The sequence below is a fragment of the Podarcis muralis genome, chromosome 13, assembly GCF_964188315.1.
Source record: "Podarcis muralis chromosome 13, rPodMur119.hap1.1, whole genome shotgun sequence".
Classification (NCBI taxonomy): domain Eukaryota; kingdom Metazoa; phylum Chordata; class Lepidosauria; order Squamata; family Lacertidae; genus Podarcis; species Podarcis muralis.
The window spans coordinates 55,938,795-55,962,799 of NC_135667.1; the positions used below are offsets into that span (position 1 = coordinate 55,938,795).

The 24,005-nt window shown below is 40.8% G+C and overlaps 1 protein-coding gene across 15 annotated transcripts in view; it reads right to left on the reverse strand.

The window, feature by feature from the left end:
- Nucleotides 1-24,005, reverse strand: part of LOC114582583 (poly(rC)-binding protein 3-like) — a 237,211-nt gene that overhangs the window by 29,880 nt on the left and 183,326 nt on the right. For 7 of the 15 annotated variants that reach the window (XM_077917654.1, XM_077917655.1, XM_077917653.1 and 4 more), the window contains one exon: nt 1,719-1,860. In XM_077917654.1, the coding sequence (XP_077773780.1) occupies nt 1,719-1,796 (78 nt within the window). In that variant the 5' untranslated portion in view covers nt 1,797-1,860. Of the gene's footprint in view, nt 1-1,718; nt 1,861-24,005 lie in introns of those variants that run through there. The other 8 variants (XM_077917657.1, XM_028703718.2, XM_028703710.2 and 5 more) reach the window with 3 other exon arrangements.

Here is a 24,005-nt window from a genome sequence, read left to right on the forward strand (position 1 = left end):
TCCACATCAAATTAGACAAGATGGAAGTCCAGCCCTTGTCTTGCAGAAAACAAATATCTAGCATGTTTTCTGCCAATGTTAGTGCTGGAGAATATACACCTCCTAAATTTTCAGCTAGTCTGTTCAATAAGGAACTGTTTAAAAACAAAATATCTATTTTATTTAATGATAGAAGCCAGACGTAGCATAAGTTTTAATGTCTAATTCACATGATGGATTAGGCAACAATGCATTTTGGCACCAAATGAGCAGTGCAGAAGCAGTGGGTGTTATCACTATGCAGGAAACCATTTCCAAAGTGATTGCTTTAGCTATAATGTCATAACAACACCCAGCTGTGCGAGTCAAACAGAGCCATACAGTGCAGCACTTACAAAGAAAGTAACTGACAGATCTAAACTTGACAACGCAATTGACAAATGCCAGAGATCCAAATATTCACTTATGCTGTTTGAGAGATCATTGTGTGCGTAATGGGGTAACAGACATGTGTGCCTTCAGTAAAGCTATGGCACAACTAACTTGCATTAACGTAACTTAACAAACGAAGGGTAATGTAAAGCGCCTGAGCTATGAACTCAAATGCCACCTGTGCCACATGCTCTCTCTTACACAAGCTGCTATCTGTGACTCAGTCCTTACAAAGAGGTATTTGCAGAAAGCTGAGAGGGATGGGAAATTTATGACGTATGCTGTCATGAACTAGAGTATACTAAGAAGAAGCCACAGAAGATTAGTTTTCAAGATGCTACAATGTTTTTGTTGCAGCTGACTACCTGAAATGCAGAGGAGAAGGATGCTGTGGGCAGAAGGAAGATCAATTCTCTTCCTCCATCCTCTCCATTACTAGAATGTATGTCAGTCTACAAACCGACAAGCTGGGCTATGTTGCAGATTTCAAACATTTGGTGGATCTCTCATCCTTCAAACAGCATTTCTGTGTCTGTGGCTATCTTGAATTTTGTATAAGTTACACAACGGTAAACAAGTTGAAGGAACAATTGTCAGACTTTCTGGAAGTAAAATAAACCCTGTGATTAAGATGTAGACACACTTCTAAGGGTTGCTGCTACAAGGGGGTGGTGCAGACATTCTTGCACAGCTCATAACAGTTAACTGTATCTGGAGCCTTTAACCTTTGGGACATGTGGCCACATCTGGATTTCCACCCCACCCCAACTGACAGCTCACTTACAGTACTTCGCTGAAATACATATAAAATAGTTTTGCATCTTAAAACAGGAAAGGAAACACTTTTGAACAAGGGATACATGGAAAATGGTGGCACATTTGAATTTTTGGAAAAAATGGCATGGGTGCCACCACAAAATATTGGCTATGGGGCATGGCTATTCACATATCTCTCTCTAAAAACGTCTGGCCTGTGGGTCTCATTAGGCTCACCAGGAGTCCTAATTTGGCCTGCAATGACATCTTCCTTCAGCCACACTTGCAGGGCAGGTAAATCTACAACTGCAACGGAATAAACAGGAGCCTTAAATTGCACTTCCGATCGCTCCAACTTTTTAATGTGCAAACCAAAAAACAGACACATCCACCTATCCCTAGTTATAATCAGTTTTGCTAGTGTGTAAATAAGGCTAAAATGTTGGGCCTCTAATATTGTTAATAACAAAGCAACCTAAAATACAACCACTAACATACACCCATGTTTCTGACCCGCCCCCTGCCCAATATCTCAGTGTAAAGCAAGTTACCTTTCCATGCATAAGAAGACGTATAGTGAGTGTGACATTGAGGCCCCCTTCCGTCACCTTCGGATCTTTTGTGTTCATTCTCGTCCAATATCTGCAATTGTTGAATAGAGCGTTTCAGGGTGATTTCTCCCCTGCACTTAACCTAGAAAGACAAAAGGTTACCATTCTGAGGTCAATGCTTCTCAAAATGCGACTCAATTCATACAAACTACATAATGGTTCCTATTTCAGCAAAACTACATATTATAAAGGGCAAAGGCTCTCAACACACAATCACCATTTTTGTTTGAGGGTCCCATATTCTTAGTATTCTTCACTTCTGCTCTTTTTATGACTGAGCTCCTAAAGCTGATCTCTTTATTTAACATGTTCCAGCAAGTGGTAAGAAATAAGCCTTGAATATATCTTCATTATTTCTAGGCTGCCTTTCAGCAAACATGTCTGTGGGCAAATCTACATTTGTTGGTTATAATGTTAGAAATGCGTTATAAAAATGTGACACCAGAGGACACCGCAGAGCAGCGATCTGCCGGCAATGGAAAAATGCATTGAGCGTTATATAACATTATATAACATTATTTAGTGCTATTTTTAATAACGCTTTTACAGATCAATGTAGATCCAGACGCATACTCTGAAGTTGGGACCTACATGCTATACAGCAAAAACCCAGAACTTTAACAAATGATCAGCATGATCATGTGTGAACACAAAAGCTGAATTTTACATTCCAACTTGGTGCAGTGTTCTGTTGAATTGCAGCAAAAATCAAGTGATTTCTTCTCACTTTCTCCATCCTTTTCCTTTTTTATTCTAGTGGAACAATCTTATTTTCCCTTCACGTAGTTCCATAGTGATCGTAACCTGATGTCACTGCCAGCAAGAGCGGCAGACGTCTCAAAGACACTGAAGTCAGCCAGTAATTGTTTTCCACTGTAAATCCTGGGTGCTTGTCTGTTTTTGTCTGGGAAACTCAGAAGTCCCTTAGTTCAGCTTCTTGAAGACCCAAACCCAAAATAGCACTAGGATGTCTCTTTAATTTCTTGTAGCAAACTTAAATAATATCTTAAATATCTTAATAAATAGGATGGGATACTAATGAAAGCTGAGGTGTCTGGTGGAGATGAAAAGCAAGAAATTACACGAAACAATTATCCACATAGAGAGCGAGGCTGCATATACACCATAGATATAAAGCACACTTCAAGTGCTCCCTCCCAAGAATCCTAACTGTAGTTGGTTAAGGGTGCTGGGAACTGTAGCTCTGGGAGGAGTAATCCCAGAATTCTTTATTGGTGGGAAAGAGAAATGACATCATGGAGGGAAGTTTCAAGGATTAGGGTGAAACTGTAAAGCTCCCTTTTTATTTTTGCTATGGGATGCTGCGTGCATATAATTTTGTTATATATAGGTATGCAATATATATGTATAGTATTGAAATGTGGTTTTTTATGTTATTATATCTTTGCTTTGCTATGTTGTTGTGAAATTGTTTTTATAGTGCTTGTCTGAAATGCACCCCCCTTTCTTTGTTGTAAGCCAGTTTGAGCATGTGGGAAAGCAGCATACAAATGAACGCATGAATGAAATGAGGTTTCCATGTACTTTATATGTATGGTCTTCCACTTGGCACGTCTCTGCCAGAATTCAAAGAAACCTGAAACCAACAACAAATATGACAACACATTACTAGCCCAGTTATGGAATCAGTCTAATGGCCTGTAACTTCTTGGGATTTATAGTCTGAATTTATAGTCTAAATAGTAATAGTTATTACGAATTTACTAGTCTTAATGACCACACTGCAATGTAGCTCAACATATTTATCACCATACAATGGATGCACAGTTGAGACTAAGAAACAGCGATCCCACTAGGTCTTTTTCTTTCATACTACTGCAGGGTGGCTGAAGTTGCCAAGCAAAATGGTTGGGTGTGAGAAGAGTGCTTGCCTCTTCCCTCCCTCCCTGATTCTACCAGCAAATGCTCCCCAAACATTCCCCAACCTTTCTCTCCTCCAAAAAGACTGATGCTGGATGTTAGCCCAACTGGGAAGGAACAAGCCATGATCTCACACAGGTTTCCCAGTGTGCTACGTCAGCTCTTTCTGCACATGATACATGTTTTTCCACTGACTCCTCGTCTTGCATCTCATACTTTGCACTCTCCCAGCTGGCACGTCCCTCATCTCACTAAGCCCAGGACGGCACCCTCTCTTTTTTTGTCCTAAACACCACTTGCAAAAGACCAACATTGTTAAACAGGCTGCCGTGTTTAGCACTGGAGGAAGATGTTCCACCCCCCTCCAGGCTCCACATCTTTCCTGGCCTGCCTCCAATTCCGTCAGAAGCACCCAATTATCTTTAGTTATTTTAGGCAATTGTGTCAGCGAACACAGCAACTAGGTAAGGGATGAGGGAGGTCATGCAGCACTGAGGTACGACACAAAGCTTGTTTTCTTTTATTTGTTGCTTGTTGATTCAGTGTATTGAAATCTGAAAGGCTCATTTCAAAGCTGCTGTTGCTCAAATAATAATAGGACACACTGGCCTTTAATACAATTCTCTTCAGGGAACAAAAGCTTCTTTTGGCAAGGCTACAAGGGCCGCTTGTTGTAGGTTACACACATCTTTCCAGTCAAGCATGATTAATACTACCCGCCCCCCCCCCCGCAACGCTCATGACCCAGACGAGGATCCTTTCAACTATATAATGTTAGTATTATGCGCTCAGAAATCTCAGTTTTTAAATGGGCTCCTAAAATGAAACCATAATTTAATTATTTTCCTGTAACCTGTACCATTTTGTTTCATCACTGCGTGCCACAAGGCTAGTAGTTTACAGAAGGCAGTTACTGCCCTCCAGGATTATTTTGCCAGATCCTTTTAACATCTGTTTCTAAAAAGGACTTTATTTGCAACGGCATAAAGAATAACCAGAGACTTATTTACCCAGATAAATCAGGAACGAGTCAGGAAGCCTGGGGGGTGAGGTTAGCCAAACGGAGGGAAGTGATGGCGACAAAGAAAAAGGAAGCAAGGAACATTTTAAAGGCTGCTGAAAGGGGCTCCAATGGTTCTGAAAGTATTTTCAGGTGATGATGCAAGACACAGAAAAATATATATAAATTGCATGGTGTGGGATATTGCCAGAGAAGATTTGTGAGAAATAAATCCAAGACATATGTAATTTTGCTTGGGTTAGTTTCAGTGAGAGCTGCAAGCATTAGTGTAATTGAAAGATTAATTTATGAGGGGCAATTTTACTCAGTGGTGTCATATGCGCTCCTCCGATTTTTCTTCTCGGATGGAGCTTTGCATGTTCCCTCAGCCCTAAAGGTGTTCAAGGCAAAAGTGGTTGCCGTGCTTGCTTATGCTGCCCCGCTCTGGGCCGTGATGACAGATCTTGCTCCTCTTGAGAACTCTGCAAAACCAATTCCTACGTCGGCTCCTAATGCTCCCCCTGTGCGTAAGCAACGCAGCCATGCGACTAGAATTGAAGATCACATCCTTAGAAACTTGCCTGTGGAAGCAAGTCTTCAATTATTGGTTATCATTGTGGCATAGATTACCAAACCATTACCTTGTCCAATGCTTATGGCGAGATGAATTCTCTAGCCTTTGGACTAGTAGAATTCATGCCAAACTCCTGAGTTATGGAATCTCTCCCTCAGATTCCCTAAAACTAGACCAAATCACTGCTCAAAGACTGATCCGCCAAAGACTGGATGACATCGACTTACAGCGAAATTATACACTGGGGGGAGGTGTTTGTTCGCCCCAGAACATTGGTATCACTTTAACTTACTGCGTTCCATCATACCTCTCCTCCCTTTCGACTGTTGCCCATAGACTGGCCTTCACCAAAGCGAGGTTTAACGTTTTCCCCTCCAATGTCCTGAGACATAGATTCTCAAAGGGCCAAGCCCCCGCCATGTGCGATTGTGATAAGGAGACGCCGGAGTCGCTCCAGCACATTATGTTCACTTGCCCCTTGTTCAATGTGCCACGGGCAAATTTGTTGGGATCAATCATACAGAAACTAGAGGGTACCCCACCAAAATTCCACCTTGCCCAAATCTTGCAGGATAAGGATTCCCACACGACCCTGAAAGTGGCTAGGTTCCTGGTCGCTGTCCTTACCCAAAAGCGACGCCAAGGAGCACTACAAGCTAACCAAGGCGTAGTATGCCATTCCATCTTATAGTATTTTATTGTTATAGTGGTGTTTTAGCGGCTTTTTTTCCCACGTGCACAAGCTGTTATTTATGTGTTGTTTTTACCTGTATGGGCTTATGGCCGTAATAAATAAATGATGATGGTGTTGTGGGTAAAGGACACACCATTTAAAAAAGGCTGTTTTGGTTCTGGTGTGTATGTAAAACAATCTATTAAAGTGGTGCCTTTCATTTAGTAAATTGCAGTTTTTTTACACTTCCTTCAGTACCCCAAAAAGGTACCAATACAGTGGTTTGGGCAATTTGAAATAATTTAAATTAATTGCTTAAAAGGCAAGTCAATAACCAACTAATAATAACTAATTAAGGGACGCGGGTGGCGCTGTGGGTAAAACCTCAGTGCCTAGGACTTGCCGATCGCAGGGTCGGCGGTTCGAATCCCCGCGGCGGGGTGAGCTCCCGTCGTTCAGTCCCAGCTCCTGCCCACCTAGCAGTTCGAAAGCACTCTTAAGGGCAAGTAGATAAATAGGTACCGCTTTATAGTGGGAAGGTAAACGGCGTTTCTGTGTGCTGCGCTGGTGCTGGCTCGCCAGCTGCAGCTTCGTCACGCTGGCCATGTGACCCGGAAGTGTCTTCGGACGGCGCCGGCTCACGGCCTCTAGAGCGAGATGAGCACGCAACCCTAGAGTCGGACATGACTAGCCCGTACGGGCAGGGGTACCTTTACCTTTTTAATAACTAATTAGTCAATAGTCTTAATTATTATTATTTACAAGCTCATTTGTAACAATATCTGTCAGGGAGCCAACAGTATCCTATGAAATGTCAGTCAATTTGAAAATACATATCAATAGATATTACAATCTTGTGTTGCTAAACCTAAATCCTTCCTGTCAATTAAGGTTTGGTGACTTTTCCTTATTTTTACCCATAATTCTGTTATGCTCCATTTAACTTGCATTAAAATAAAATAAAATAAAATAAAATAAAATAAAATAAAATAATAAAATATAAAATAAAATAAAATAATAATACATTTTGTTTGTTGAAACTGCCAAGAAACCTGCTGCAATATCTGGGAAAGTGTGGAATCTGGCGGACAGCTAATTTCCAATATTCACATTAATCTGAGTGGCACATATGAGATAATTTAATTTAGGAATTCACAAAGATCAAATCCCTCAAGCACCCCTACTGTCAAATCTCCATGCATAGTAAAAGAACAACAACAAAGCTTTGTCTATTTATTACAAAGCCAAGGTCTTAGAAAACGTCTGAAAAGGAAACACAATTTACTATAGACTCACAAAGGGTCAGTGTGTGTATGTCTCTGTGTGTACAGATTAGATGGGGAAAGATAATCATAAAGCCTTAAGATCTTCCTGCAAGTCCTTATATAATGCAAATTAGATGAACCGTCATTTGGGATTTCAGAGTTTATCATTGCCTACATTAATCTGCTCATTAATATTGAGATTAATGCATCTCAAATGATGTAATGAGACAAATTATGCTGGCCTGAATCCAAACAACCCCATGACTAGTTCTGTGCACCCAAGAGAGCTTTGGGTCCTTTTCTTAAGCAGGAGTCCCATGCCCTCATGCTGCATGGCAAACTTCTGAAATTAAGGAGATTTTCAAGATGAGTTTGTGATATGATATGGTCGGCCTGCCATGGAAGGGGACAAAGGTGGGAAATTCAATAATGGCTCCTCCTTGATCAATAAAAAGTCAATTAAATACCTGCCAATTTGCTGCCCTGTCATGTGGAATAATCTGCCATTTGAGGTGGCTGCTCCTTTACTCTGCTTCATAGCAGAGATGGCCTTTGTCCAAATCTGTCTGACCTGTATTTAACAAATTGACTCCTGTCATGCCACAATTAAGCATCTGGAACCCAGTTTAAACACAGCTTAGTTCTAGTACATGTAGACTGCAATATGGATTAATTCCTAGGGGGCCAGGGGTCTTAGTGGACCACAAGCTTAACACGAGTCAACAGTGTAATGCAGTAGCAAAAAAAACCTAATGTTTTTCTAGGCAGCATCAACAGACGTAGAGTGTTCAGCTAAGCATAGGCGGACATGCACTCTGGGCTTTAAGAAGGCTGATTTCAAAAAGCTTAAATAACCACTGGGTGAGAAGAAATTCTCAAAGGGAAGGGAGTCTCATGCAAGACAAAATTGGGATTCAAAATAAAGGGGTCTTAGGAGACCACAAACTTAACCTAAGTGATGCTGCATGAACAGAAGTCTAGTGTCCAGGTCAAGGCAAGTAATAGTCCCACTCTATTCTGCCTTGGTCAGACCACACCTGGAATACGGTATCCAGTTCTGGGCTCCACAATTTAAGAAGGTTATTGACAAGTTGGAAGTACGCAGAGGAAGGCAACCAATATGATCAAGGGTCTGGAAACCAAGGTTTTTGAGGAATTGTTGAGGGAGTTTGGTATGTTTCACTTGGAAAAGAGGAGACTGAGAGGAGATATGATAGCCATCTTCAAATATCTAATGGCTGTCACATGGAGAAAGCTTGTCGGGCAAAGACCCGAACCAATGGATTCTAGTTACAAGAAAGGAGATTCTAATTAAACATCAGGAATAACTTTCTGACAGTAGGAGCTGTTTGACAGTGGAACAGACTCCCTTGGAAGGTGGTGGACTCTCCTTCCTTGGAGGTTTCTAAACACAGGCTGAGGGGCCATCTGTCATGGATGCCTTAGTTGAGATTCCTGCATTGCTGGGGTTGGACTAGATGACCCTTAGGGATCCCTTTCAACTCTACGATTCTGATTCACTGGTATCTTTTGAGAGAAAAAGGAGGAAATTTGTATATGGCGTAATAATAAAAACCTCCAAGTGGTTTACATAAAATATACATTACAATTGTTGATAAGAGCAATAGCGACACAGAATTGCTTAATAAGTTAGCTGTGTTTGGGTGCCTAGACCTTTGAGATACCAAGGTAACATTATTTTACTGGTCACCTAAATCTCACCCAAAATAAGGACTTCCATTTGATTAAAGAAAATAAATGAATCATATGAGTTTTAATAATTAGATAAATTTACGTATCTGTTAAATTAGTAGTTTTGAAGAGAAAGAAAGACTTTGTTTTTACATGATACACAAACATTACATCAGACACCATGTTAGGAGAGGCATCTTCTCTTGCGAGAGAGGGCTAGTGCCTTTTCTAAGATGGCATCTACCATCTGCACATGTTAAAATTATAAAGATTTTTTTTTAAATATGCTGCCCAATTAATTGGCAGCCCTTTTTTAATTAATGAAAAGATTTTTAATAGATTAATCTAACTGATTAATATTGCTAAATATTTCAGTGCTAGGGGAAAAAGTCTTCTTGATTCTTTGCCATAGCTTACTCTGGGTGGATACGGATAAAGCAGCTGCACTGAGAGCTGTCTGGGCTCAAATTCCTAATCTACTTAAAGAGAGATTTATTAGATTCCATCAGCAATCTGCATCTCTCATAATTCGACAGACGCGTATCTGGATTTGTAGTATCAACATTTTCTCTGGTTTGTGTTTCTAGAGAAACTTTTAGCTGCCGGTGGAAGACAGCCTCTACATTTGCAAGTAAAATGATTTATTACTGCCTGTAATAAATATAGCATTGATGTTACTGATCATACCATACAAAAGGAATATATATATATCTTCTTAAGAGTTAATTTAATGAGTGCTAGGTTAATATCGCAGAACCCTATTAACTAATGGACAGCACAAGTCTCAATGCAATTTGTATGGAAATAAAAGAGTTCAGGTTTACATAGAAATGTAATCATTCAAATAAAGATGAACATGGGAATTGACAGGGTAATCCCATGCATATTTACTCATAAGGCTGGCATCTTAAAAGGTATATCGGACATTGTGCTTTATATTCCTAGTCACTGAACTAAGGCTGCATACACACAACATTTTAATCTGGAATCAATGGAGGCTGAGTACTTGTTTTTTCTACGTAGTCCACATACCATAGATCTAGATCTATTGCATACTGTATTTTTTGCCACTGAAAATCAATTCTTGAGCAACTGGTTTCATTCCAAAAATAAATGATTCATGCAGACTGATTCTACATTCACACAGTATGTTCATTATGAAACAGTTGGAAATTGATGTAAGCTGTCCTGGCATTGCTGTGTTTGTGTGTATACACAACTCTCCAATGACACTATGAGTGGGTGTATAGCAAGATCACAACCGCTGCTTCCTTCTAGGCAGGAAAAGGTGTGGGGAACCTAATCAAGAGGAGTGTTTTCAAATGGGTATGTACCCTCAAACCGTTCAATGCAGAAAAAGCTCCCTCACAAACAACCCACCCCAAACTGAACACTCCCATGGCAGCTTTGCCAGGAAAGTGGTAGTGAACCCCCTTTAAGGCAGACCACGTGGAGAGATAATGACTGTGGCAGATCCTCTTCCCCTCCCACCCACACAAAGCTCTTGGCTTTCCTGCTCCTGTTTGCTCACTATTAATATGCTGGCATTAACAGAGTAGCGCTGAGTACAATGCTGAGTACAATACAGTACACATGCCTCATGGGTTGAGAGAATATTTATTCAAACTTACAATGCCTATGCCTTTCACAACCCTGGGTCGGAAGGTTGGAGGTTTGAATCCCCGCGACGGGGTGGGCTCCCATTTCTCGGTCCCAGCTCCTGCCAACCTAGCAGTGTGAAAGCATGAAGTAGATAAATAGGTTCTGCTCCGGTGGGAAGGTAAATGGCGTTTCCATGCGTTGCTCTGGTTCGCCAGAAGCGGCTTAGTCATGCTGGCCACATGACCAGCTGTACTCCAGCTCCCTCGGCCAGTAAATCAAGATGAGTGCTGCAACCCCAGAGTCATTCGCGACTGGACCTAAGGGTCAGGGGTCCCTTTACCTTTTAATTCTATTTAAAGCTCTGATACAGAAATGCCAGAACACAAGTCAGTGCTCATTTGAGAAGGATGACAAACCTCTTGTGGTGTCAAGATAACTAAACAGAGGGCTGAGCCTGAAACAGAATCTCTCTCACAGACACAGCAGAGCCATCCATTGTTTGCTTATTGTGCAATGCCTTTATTTAAGTACTAAATTCATTGTAATGGCTCTTATTACGTGAAAACAACCCCACCTGTTTTATAGGGCCCTAATCAAGTGAAGTCAGAAATAATCTAGCCCAATGACGTTAAGAGAGCTGAGTTATCCAAGCTATTTTTAGGCACCATTGAGGATTCCACCCCCCACCCTCATTCCCCAGCTTAATCCCTTTAAAGAAATTATTCATATAGCTATATACTCCAAGTTCATAAAGATCGTAGCAATGTACACCACTAATATGAACAATACAAAAACACGTAAGAACTAAAATCAGCTAACTGTAACAGATTCCTCTCACCCTTTAATTGTCCACCTAAGACTGGTGACATAGAAAGGTTTTCAGCAAATACTTAACAATTAATACAGAAGACACCTGCTAAATCTGGATGGAAGAGTATTCCACAGCAACTGAACCAATGTCACTGAAGACTTGGTTTCATGTTGACATCAGATAAGCCTCATCAACTCAGGGGCCAATTGGCAATGTTCCTACAAATCAGAGCTAGGATTTAGGGTCCCAGTAGGGCTGCCACCTTTGCTTGGGCAAAATAAATGGCAGGTTGGGCAAAATATGGGAACCACCATAATATGGCTTCTGATACTCATCTCACTGAGAGGATACCATGTTCAATAGTATTGAAAGCCATTGAGAAATCAAACAAAAGTAACAGGGTTTCAAAAAAAAATATATGTCTGTGCTTGAAGCAGAAATTCAGTCTCTTCTTTGGCTATGCTAGACATGCAGGTTTACAATAGCAATACAATTACACTCTAATTAAGTCTCTTTTTAGTCACAGTTCTCCAAAGGATGGCAGAGCTGTTTGCTTATATTGCAAAGTTTCTTGGGATAGATAGATATTTTTTGAGCATTTAGGAAAAGCATACTAAAATAATTCATAATAATTATAATTGCTTAGACTATGACCCTATGCATACTGTATATTCCTATATATAAAAAATGTAATTCTATTATTGTGCAGCCCCTACTGGAGGATTTGTAGTGCCTCACAATCCTGGATTTGCATGAAGTCAGTTTGGGTGGGGAAGGAAGAGAAGGCAGGTTGGGCAACAGCAGTGAGCATGGCATCAGAGTGAGACAGGAGAAATACTAAGAGGGGGGACGTGGTGGTTTTAAACAATGGCAGATGTTTGAGTAAAGGAGGAATGGAGGGAACTGAGAGGAAAATGGTGACTTCAAATGGCAGAGGTTTGATTTAAGAACCTTCAGACAAAGATTTGCAGGCTGCCCGTCCTTTCTCTCTCACATATGAGTCAGCTGTGGAATATAAGAGGGAAAAGTTTGTGCACAGCAAGCCAGGAGGAAAACTGGTAGGGGAAAAACTGAGCTGCCTCATGCAAGAGAGAGAAATGATGCAAAGCATGGAAATATTCCACATTGCGTTTATTCCTGGTACCATCCATTGCCTTCAGATTGCAAAGTTCCCGATTCAATGCAGCAATTTAGAAGAGATATTTTATTAATAAGCAAAGACCTTTATATGTACAACATCCATCACCTGAACTTAACATTCTCAAACTGAACGAGCTAACTGACAGGTTTGCTCTCAAAATTCTTAAAGACGTTGTAACACGTATCAGTATGGGTTGTTTGTGCAAAGGCGGCTGTAGAATAGGAGAAATGAGGTGGCGTGGAAATTGAGGTTTTGTGCAAGCGGGAGATGAAAAAGGAGGTAAGATTAGGAAGAAAAGGGAATGAAGGTGGAGAATATGGGTTGCAAAAAGGAGGGAGTTGGAGGCATGAGAAGAATGGGGTTGAAGATGAAAGCAGGAACGTGAAAGGGTTTCATAACTGGGCAGAAGGTGAGAATGTGTGGGAGGAGGAAGGTGCAGGAGGTTGCCCTGGGGGTGGTTTGCGTAAGTAGCTTCAGAAATGGGGTTCAGAAGGTGAAGAGTGACTTAACAGTTGCATGGGACGGGAAGGGGAAACTCTAAGGGGTTGGTGTGGGGGGGAGGTGACGGGGTTGGTGAGTGGAAAGAGCAGGGGTACAGCCCCTAGTATACTCAGAAATATGTCAGATTAGTTCAGTGGGTCTTACTCCCAAGAAAACATGCATAAGACCCAAGTCTTAGGCTGTGTACACATTACCAGCTAAAAAGGCAGCTAGGTCGTCCTTTTTGTTTCAATTCAGACCAACCAGGTTTTGAGGGAAATGCATCCAAACACAGAAGGAAACAACAGGACAGATATAGATTGTGGCTAACATTGTGTGTGCACTATTTCCCAAACAGTTGTGGGAGCACCAGGGATGCAGAGTAAACAGGAGTGTGAACACAAGCTTAGAAGTATTAAGAATTCATTGGGGGGTCAATTTGAATTTGTGCATCCAGCAAATTAGGTCTTAAGAAGTGTATACTGTACTTACTGCTGCACAACATCACAAAGCATAGCATTAAACCAGAAACCATGCTTGGTTCAATGGCACTGAATGAAGACCTGGTGGTACGAAGGCTTAGAATTGGGGTGCCAGACGAATTTCTACCACTTTCTACTACATTATGTAAAATCAAACAGCAAAAGGTTTGATGGGGATGTTTTATACATTGTATTAGAAAATTTGCTTCCAAAGTTTCATTCTCCAACAATTCCGCTCACCCTCTTCAATGGCAGGCCCAACTAGCCAATTGGAACGCTAGGCCTGCTCCCAGGGGCCATTAAATTGCGGCCTGCCCAGCTGTCTTCCCTGCCTTTTCACTGGATCTCCCACCCTCCCTTAATTTAATTGCTTTTACTTGTGCTCTGACCTTGCTATGGACCAAACTGGCTGCCATATTCAGGGGCCAGCCAGGAATTTTTCCATGTGGCAAATTGACACCAGCCATCTGGTTTTCACCTACCTCATAGCAATGAGGTTAGGTGGTTAGGCATTGGGTAAGCCTAGATCTTGGCTGGAGAGGAGGTTATAGCCTCTGCCTGCCCCTCCTTGAGAAAAGGTATCCTGTTTAAACAATTTGGGAGGAGTGGCTTCTTTCCGAAGCCCAGGTGGAGCTAGGGCTATACCACTCCTCCGACAGGGACTCTGCAGAGGGTACCCCTATTGGACGTAGGTCATAGGGACTCCCCCCAATATGTGGTTTGCCCTTAGATGCACTTCCAGCGGAGGGGCTGGAGTGGAACAGCAAGGACTTCACCCAATGCCTATGTCAAACCGTTCTCTACTGTAACCAATAACATGGTGGCCATATTCAAGGCCAAACCCAACATGCTGTTGTCCCGAGGGAACTGTGGGGTCACGGGGTCTTGGCACACAAACCACCAGTTCTCTCATTCACCAAAAATAACAGGAAAAGCTTCTGTTTTATATTTTTATCTATTTTATTTCGTTCAGTGATACACTGTATTTCAAACTACACAATGCACAGTGGTTTTTATTAATCATTACAGCTGTCCTATATGTAGTGTAAAAATGAAACAAAAAACCAATTTTGAAGAAAGCTACTTTTCTGCTCCATCCTCTGGCGCATCAATAGTCAGCTTAGTATTTTTCACACTCCAGAAATGGCTTGGTGTTTTCCACATGCCAGGTCCCTTGGGACTTGTAACTATTTAACATACTGTGTTACATGGAATGGGGCACTTCATGTGAAATTTAAAAAAGAACTGAATAATCTTCTAAGTTGGACAGAGATGCTTTTGTTCCACGCAGAGCTACAAGGGACATTAATGCAAGAATATAGCTTGATCACAGGAAAACAAGAAATCATTGTAGCTTGCACATAAAAGCTGGCCTGTTCTCTGTGGTCATAAAAGCATCACTTGATTTGCACCATCATTAGAACTGAACTGACCTTTTCTTGTTAACATTTCACACTGCACAATTAGTAAGCAACTGTTGAGCGATGTGAATGCCTTTGTACATATCACCTCAGGCAAGGATGCTTATTTTAAACTTCAGACAATCAGCTAAGTCCACAGAAAACACTGCTGGGCTTGTGAGTGTGTAGCCAAATGTAACAAGTGTGGAAAACCTAGAAGAGCATGTATCCACTGTGTCCTGTGATTTCCTGCATAAACAAAGGCTAACATCTTAGAGTCAGAATCCGAAACAAACTGTCTTTGGAAAACTAATTGAGCTGAGTGCAACATTTTTGAAGGCAACCTACCTAAGTTTTGGAGACATGTGCGATGTCCCATGTGCATGCCGGGCGGGGCCCTTGGTTCTTGGGAACAACCCAGTGCCTGTGGTGATCGCATTCTTACACCCAATGTCTTTTGGCATGAAAGTGTAAGAATTCTCTGCTATCAGAGGAGCACTGTCTTCCTTGTTCTCTGCATGTTTATTGTGGATAAACAGTCAGCAAAACTACAGCATGGAGCAACAGCCTATTTGTAATGCAAATGAATAGTAAAAAAAGTCTAGGAAATATGTTTTCAGTGGGGGGGGGGCAACCATAACATTGTTCATGGGCTTGGTAGAGATGCCATATAATGAACATTTCACTCATTTTCATTAAGTACCTCACCAACATATTCTGTAGTTGACAGCAGGAAGTGGTAAGTGCTGTTTAGACATACTGTGAGCACCTTGTATGATTTAATACCATCAAGAAGCTAAATTAATCAGATAGGGTAATGGAATGGACTTAGGCTGCATTTGGACGGCACTTTATTCTGTCTTCCTGATGTTTCCTTACCTGTTAAATTTCATGCTTTATGTGATCTTTCACACAACATAAAAGTAACTTCTGGGGATCTAGTAGAATCTCGCAGGAGCATAGTATTCATTTTCGTTTTAATTACTTCCATTAAAAATCCATTTGCAACCCCATTGCAAGCTCAAAATTGGAGGAGTTTTGTGTTGTCATTTTCCTACACTTTTTATTATCATACCACTGCCACTCCTGTGATACAATTTAGGGAGATATCCCAGCATACACTTCTTTCCAACCATTTAAAATTTAGCATGACATTGGTCAAAAGGCCACAATTCTATAGCACAACAGCTACTATAGTGTAAAAGGAATATTAGGAATTGAACAGAAGCATTATAAGCAGCGAAACAAAAACAAAAAAACACGTTGTGTCTGAATGCAGCCTTGATTCATTCCTGTTTCTCACTTGTTCACCATTAAAGCCTATTGTGTCCTGTTTCTGTGCAGATTTTAATAGGAAAAGCTTTTTAAAATCCATATGGTCAACTGGTATTTATATAAAAAATAATACATTAAAAAAAAACTTTTGTAAGGATTTCCTGGATCAGCTAGAAAGTGCAGTGTGGGTTGAAAATCCCTTAGAGGAAATGGCATGTCACTACACGTATCGCATTTTGGTAAAAATATTGGCAGGGTGGGGAGACAGTTGCCTGGGGAGGGAGATGGCTGCCTCTGTGTACTGATGGGGGGAGCCATATTGTTCCCCATACAATTCCTCAGGGAAGGACTGCCTATAACGGCATATCCCTACTTCCTGGAGCATTTGTACACAGCACAAAAACGGCTTGCTGTCACACTACACACACTAGCTGCTCCAAGCAGCTTGAAAATGGAAAAAAGGGGAAGCAAAAAACTGCCCTCAGACCCCTCTGTAAGTTGCAAGCATTCAGATGATGCTCAGCAAGGTCCACAGTTCTGAAAACTACTCTGCACATGTGTGCACTGATCCAGGAACTGGTCCAAGAGGGGTGAAATCAGAGAAGCGCACTCAAAAATATGGCGCAAACAAAACCCTCCTCCATCCTTAGTTTCAGAGTAAAGTCAGATGACAACAAGATGGTTTTTCAATGCATGTTATAACCAACTATGGCCTTTGCTAGTGATCTATCTTTTTTCAGCATCTTATTGGCCTGTCACAGAGACTTTATGTGGCTGTCCTGCCTGGAGTTGCCTCCCTAACATGTATGCTAGGCTTGTAAGGACCGTTTGCTCCTAGCAGCCACTTCCTGATATCCCCAGCTGCTGGCATACCATCCTCATGGTATGTGTTGTCCTGCCTAGGACAAGCCTGAACATACCCTGGCCTCTGTTCTACCTTCCTGGATCATATGGTGCCCCAGAGTTACAGAAGGCTGCACAAACTGATTTCCACACCGCACTTCTTTCCGACAGAGATGGAGTTGAAATTTGATTTCTTATCTCAGAATTAACCACTCCTGGCTATGGATCTCTTGTAACGCCAAAATCTATCAAGTTTAACTCCCTGCATACTATAACATCTAGGGAAGGTATTATGCTAAAAATAATTGTTATGGCTACAATTTCACATTCTTTGTCTACCTAATTACTCACTTTAGTCCACTTGTTTCCCACCTGTCCAATTACAGGTGTCAATTCACTCAGCAAAGCTAACAAGATTCTCCTATTACCAATCACTGTTGCTGTGACAGGCAAGTTTTGCATATATTTAAACTCTAATTGAATTATCACAGACAGTACTTTGCATTCCATTGCCATTTAACTCCAGCCTTTACACACACAACCCTTACACTTAGTAAAAGACAACAGAAGATCACATGTGACACAGCAGGCACTAGTTCACGAAAGGTTAGACAATACTTAAATTTGTTAGAGACTCAAGACTCTGTTTTTATTTTTACTTTTTGTGGCAGCAGATAACCACTCCACAGCTTAGTCAGCCTGTGAGATCTGTCAGGTGGGAATTTTATCTGAACCCAGATTGAGGGACGGGTGGTTAAGAGGCCAGTAGTTGGCAATGCCTGTCTCAATACCCCAATTAGATGTCCTCACTGAAGTAAAGGCTCCTAACAGTCTTCCTACTGCTCACTCAATAATGGTGATAGATACTGATTCATAAAGTATTTTAGGATATATTTAAATCTAGATATTTAAATTAGTTATACTGCCCACCCCAACCCATCCTAAATGAACTGCTACAGTGCCAAATGAAATGAAAGGGATAGAGACTCTCAGAAGGATCAAATGACTCCAAAGGGAAAACAAATGTATTCACAGTTGACTGTTGTCCTTTGCCTGCGCTGCTCAAATCCACCAAGATTTGTGTTGATGGAGCAATTTGAGGACACAAGCTAGAATCAATGGTTTTCTGCACCATTTATTTATTTAATATCTCTTCCTATGTGTCACATTTTGTTTCCCAACCTTCCACAAAGGAACTTATCCTTAAACCAATGAGTAGAACAGGTTAGGCTGAGGGGGTACCTGTTACAGGACACCCCCCACTTTCAGTGGCTCTCTTTCGTCTTCTGAACCAGCAGCCTTTTGTTATGTTAGCACCCCAGGGCTCCTAGAAAAGTTGACATTCGACCTGCTTTGGCACTTTCCACTTAGAATCATAGAATCATAGAGTTGGAAGAGACCCCAAGGGCCATCGAGTCCAACCCCCTGCCAAGCAGGAAACACCATCAGAGCACTCCTGACATATGGTTGTCAAGCCTCTGCTTAAAGACCTCCACTTGTTCTGGGATTTAGCTGGCGATCTGCCCATGGCCCCACAATGTCAACCTGCCCAGCCTCCTGTCTGCAGTGTCAACCACCTGCTACCATGGAAACAAATATCCAGGCCAAGGTCACAATGGAGACACATATCCACTGAACACTGCCACCTCCTTGCCACTGTGACATTTCCCTTCCTCCTCCACAACAAACACTCTGTGAGGTGAGTGGGGCTGAGAGACTTCAAAGAAGTGTGATTGGCCCAAGGTCACCCAGCAGCTGCATGTGGAGGAGCGGAGACGCGAACCTGGTTCACCAGATTAGCAGACTACCGCTCTTAACCACTACACCACACTGGCACCAAGTTGTCTCCTGTGGTTGCCCCATTAAACATGAGTTTGCAGAAAACATTCCCTTTGGATGTGTCAATTCCCTTTCGACCCTGGAGCTCAAGGCCTTCTAGGAATATCTCCAGGACAACATGGAAGGGGGGCTTATTTGGCTGTCCACCTCCCCAGGCAAAGCACCTACCTTGTTTGTGGGTGCAAACTCTGAGGACTGTACCTCTGCACTGATTATCCGGTGCTTAGTCAGAGACCTATTAAGAACTGGTATCCTCTGACACTTAACTGACTGTGATTTTAAGTAAACTGTGCTGTTTTTACTGTTGTTAGTCACTCTAAGCCCGGCTTTGGCTGGGGAGGGCAGGATATAAATAAATTATTATTATTATTATTATTATTATTATTATTATTATTATTATTATCCCTGAACTCAGGGAGCTCAATGGTTTACTGATTTAGACCTGTAACCTGGTGCAAATCTCAAGATTAATTGGTAAAAAACATAACTGCATTTTAAGGTAATTTATTATGGGGTGTTAACAAAGCCCATAATAACTTTAGCAACGCCCGTTCTTAAGCCAAGGATTGTGTGCCTTTGACATATATGTGCCTACTACATGAGCCCATGCAATTGGGTCACTCAGTGAGCAAAACAGTAGGCTGGCCACTCGTGAGGAATAATCACATGTAGCTCAAAATACCAGACGGTGTGCTGTTACCATGCACCTGTTCAAAGACACATTGACTTTGTATATGAAAGTTCGATTTGGATGGGTGTTAACTGCCTGAATTACTTTAGATGCATTTCAAGGCAGAGGGATGTATGTTATAGCAAATGCAAAGTGCCTGGGAGAGCATTCAGGGGGAATTTCAGCAAAGCAATGGAGGGAGAAAGCATCGGTGGGAAATTCACCGCTCAACAGCTTGGAGCCTACAAAGGCTGCAGTCATGTGCAGTGACAGGGCAGCACAGAATTCCCTCAAGGCTCTGTGCTCTAGTTAAATCAATTTGTCAGAAGCAGCTCTGCGCCTTTCCTCTAACTCCCATCCTCGCTCCACCCCAGATCAGGAAGCCTATTGGAAACAAAGACAGCTGGGGCCCACAGCTGCCTCCTTGTAGTGGATTAATTAGTACATCAGACATCATCTCCTAATTAGCAGGCGCGTATAGAATAAAAACCTCTCTGAATCAAGTGAGCCATTGCCATATGTTGACGCTGTAACAATACACTAAACATGTACCGTAATTCTGTAAAATAACTAAAGGAGCAAGACCAGGCTGCCCGTGGCCACCTTTGATGTTTATAATAGTTTCAGAAGTATTGGTGCAAAGAATAAGATGTAATCAAGACAGTAAAGATGTAAGAGTGGGACAGAGACAATATAAATTAAAAGCATTTGCACACGACGTGGTGATATCGGTGATAAGTGTTACAAGAGATTAAAAAAGCTGGTGAAGTAGCAGGTTCTAAGATTAATAAAGATAAAACCAAACTCTTGGTTAAAAGTATGATGAGAATAAAAATAAATTACAAGACGTGTCTGGATTAAAGATTGAAGGAAGGTTAAGTATTTAGGTGTATACGTAACAGCCGATAATATAAATCTGTATAAAGATAATTATGTAGAAACCTGGGAAGATATTAAAAGAAATTTGCAAATTTGGAACAGAATGAATCTTTCACTATTAGGCAGAGTATTGACTAAAAAATGAATTTATTACCTAGAATGTTATTTTTGTTTCAATCAATTCTGGTGATTGGCAAGACAGATTGTTTCAACGCATGGCAAAAAGATATTTCTAAATATATTTGGCGAGGGGGAAAATCAAGAATAAAATATAAAATATTGATAGATGCAAAATAGAGAGTAGGTTTGTCCCTGCCGGATATGAGGTTATATTATGAAGCATCTTGTCTTTGTTGCTTGAAGGAATGGATGACATTGGAGAATCCACATATTTTAGACTTAGAAGGCCATGATAATATTTTCAGTTGGCAAGCTTATTTATGGTATGAAAAGATGAAAGTACATAAAGGATTTACACATCATAAAATTAGGAAAAAAATATATAGAGTATGGGATAAATACAAAAATCTATTAGAGGCAAAAACAGAAAAGTGGACAACATATAGAAATTTATTAAAACAAGAGGGAGGAGAGTATCAATTAAAATAATTTAAGGAATTATCAGGTAAATTAACAACATGGATACAAAATCATCATTTGAACAAAGTATTTAAGAAAAATAGGATACAAGGGTCTGGGGAACAAATATCGCAACTGGAGAGAGATCTGTTGGAATGTAATGTAAAAGTGCTGTTTAAAATGTTTAAGATATTATTGGAATGGGAGAAAAGGATGAGCGAGTAAAATCCTCAATGATACAATGGGCAATAGGATTATTGTAACAACCTGCAGTTTCATAAGAGTATATATTTAAATTAAATGAATAAATGAGTAAATTAAGTTAATTTGGAATATGCAGAGAATATAAAAAATAAACTGCAGAAAGAGGGTGAAGGAAGTCGAGTTTTGAAACGTTAAAATGACTGTAAAATTATTGAAATGTATAAAACTGAAAATCATAAATAAAAAAATAAAAAAATGTAATTCTGCCCATCATGAAAAACTGCAAACTTAGGCCACTGATTAATGCAGTGTCACATATTAATGTCATCAGGTTGGATTCTTTTTTTCAACATTCAGTTTGAAGATTGGGTACTGCAAAACAAACATGAAATGTATGTTCATATATATATATATATATATATAAAATAACAAATTAGCCACAAAATCCCAAAAGCAAGAGCTATTTGTTGTGTTTGTTGTACCACTCAAAGAATTGAAATTATGGAATAGTGCATGTATCCCTATATTAAGAAATAACTGTTGCCCAGTGTTCTTTGAGGCCAGGTTGATTCTCTTCTGGAATCTGCCAAAACGAAGGATTTTTGAATTAATGCCTTCCCTTCAGACCTCTTTAGTGTGGGAGTTTGCGTAGGGGAGACTGCGGCTTGCTTGGTTCCTCTGCAGCCCTGCCAAAGCAAGGCTATTTTTCTAGAAAAAGAGGGGCCAGTGTTCACCAAGAACTTCTCCCTTGTTCTCTTAGAATGGCAATGGTGCCACCTGAGAGGGGCTGCAGCTGAGCTCCGGCTTGGGGGGGGGGGGGGAAGCCCTAGCTAAAAGCATGTAGATGGGAGAGGAAGGGTCAACACAGAGTGACAACACAAAGGCCCCTGCAAATCCTAGCTGAGGTGCAAAGATTTCACGAAGGAAGAGAGGGACTCTCCTGTAATGAGTGGGCAGGGCTAGGAGCAGAGCCAGCAACAAGGTCGAGTAAACCCAGTGATTTTTTTTCTTTTTTAAAAAATGTTTAGGGGTACTCTTATTTTCCTACTCATATTGAAATACTGCCCCTCAATGAGGCCAAACCTAGATCCACAAAATGTTTAGGGGTATTCGTACCCCTGCGTCCCCCCCAGAAAAAAGCACTCAGTAAACCATTGTGGAATTGGACTAAAAGTGCCACAAGAATCAAGCCCTTGGCATGCATGCCATAGTTACATGGCTTAGTTCAATCAAAGCTGCTTTTGGACCTTTGAATTCATATTCTGTGACCTCTCATTTGCCCTCTTAACATTCACTTATTCAGTTCTAGGCCGCCCAGTTCCATTGTGGTGTCAGAGAATATAAGCCAACGGAAGCCAGTATTGTTATTAAGGCATCCAGCTGTGCTAATGTGACATATTCGCAGGACAAGGAGGTCATGAACACTTATTCTATTACTTTACAGCTGTCCAAATATCTTCCAATTAATGAAGGAATTGCTTTCGCAACTATTACAAATACAACCTGCTTAAACCAAACATGGGACTACACACGACTGATGCACTTAAATTTATTAGGCTCTTACTTTCTCACGACTGCTAACGTGAGCTTTTGTACACATAAGGAGTACCCAAAAGTCCTTCATTTGGGACCAAATTAACAAAACAAAAAACGTCTTCTCTCTCTCTCTCTTTTAAAAAAACAGCTTCATTAGGAATAAGTATTACTTTTGAGCATTATCAAATTTAAAAAAACAACAAGCAGGCTCCTTCCCTTTCTGTACCTGCTGGAAATATTCCAGTTTATACAAGTCTACCCAGATGCTTGAGGTAACTTTAATCTGTTTTGGTATTTTAACCTTTGCATGTTTTAAAGAAGGTTTGTGATTTTTTTCTTGATTTTACTGTTTTATTTTTGTAAGCCACTTTGAGGTTTGTTTGTTTAACAAGCAAGCAAGCAAGCAAGCAAGCAAGCAAGCAAGCAAGCAAGCAAGCAGTGTATAAATTTTATGAAATAAATACCATAAAAATAATCAAAGGTGGGACATGGGAACAAGCTCTTATCAATCACTAGCTTAAGCTGCTTAAAAAAGCATTAACGGAGGGTAGGCCTATTAAGCTATTGTTGCTAAATAAAGCATCCATGTGCAGAGGCAGTGCACCTCAAAATATCAAGGGACAAACAGGGGAGGGCTGCTGCCTTTGTGATAGTGGGCTTTCTGAAGGCATCCAGCTGGCCACTGCTGGAAAGAAATAATGGCATACAGTGGTACCTCGGGTTAAGTACTTAATTCATTCTGGAGGTCCGTTCTTAACCTGAAACTGTTCTTAACTTGAGGTACCACTTTAGCTAATGGGGCCTCCTGCTGCCGCCGTGCCACCGGAGCAGGATTTCTGTTCTCATCCTGAAGCAAAGTTCTTAACCTGAAGCACTATTTCTGGGTTAGCGGAGTCTGTAACCTGAAGCGTATGTAACCCGAGGTACCACTGTATTAGATAGACCTTAATCTGACTTTGTAAGGGAACTGAATAGAAAAATACTTCCATTATATTTTAAAGACTTTACCACTGACACCTTTATAGTGAACAATCTAAAATTGGATTTTCTAGCAACACAAAGAACAAGCAGTTAGGGATCACTCACTACCAGCTTTCAGATCCGACTTTTGTGGTTTCTATATACTAGTGTACACTGATTTGTTTTTATGGTGTTTTTACTGTCTTTAGACGGCATTATGACTTCCTTTAGTATGATTTTTATTCTATATGCCATCTTGAGCAATTTCCTTTTGATTGGAAAGATTACATATCAATGCTGCTTCTTAATAAAAAGAAGCTTCCCTCCAGATAATGGACTCATGTTTTGCTACTCCAGACGTGTTTTACGCTTTAAAACAAAAAAATCAAAGTGAATTGAATAGTTTGCAATAAACTAGTGAGCCACCCAGACATCTAAAAA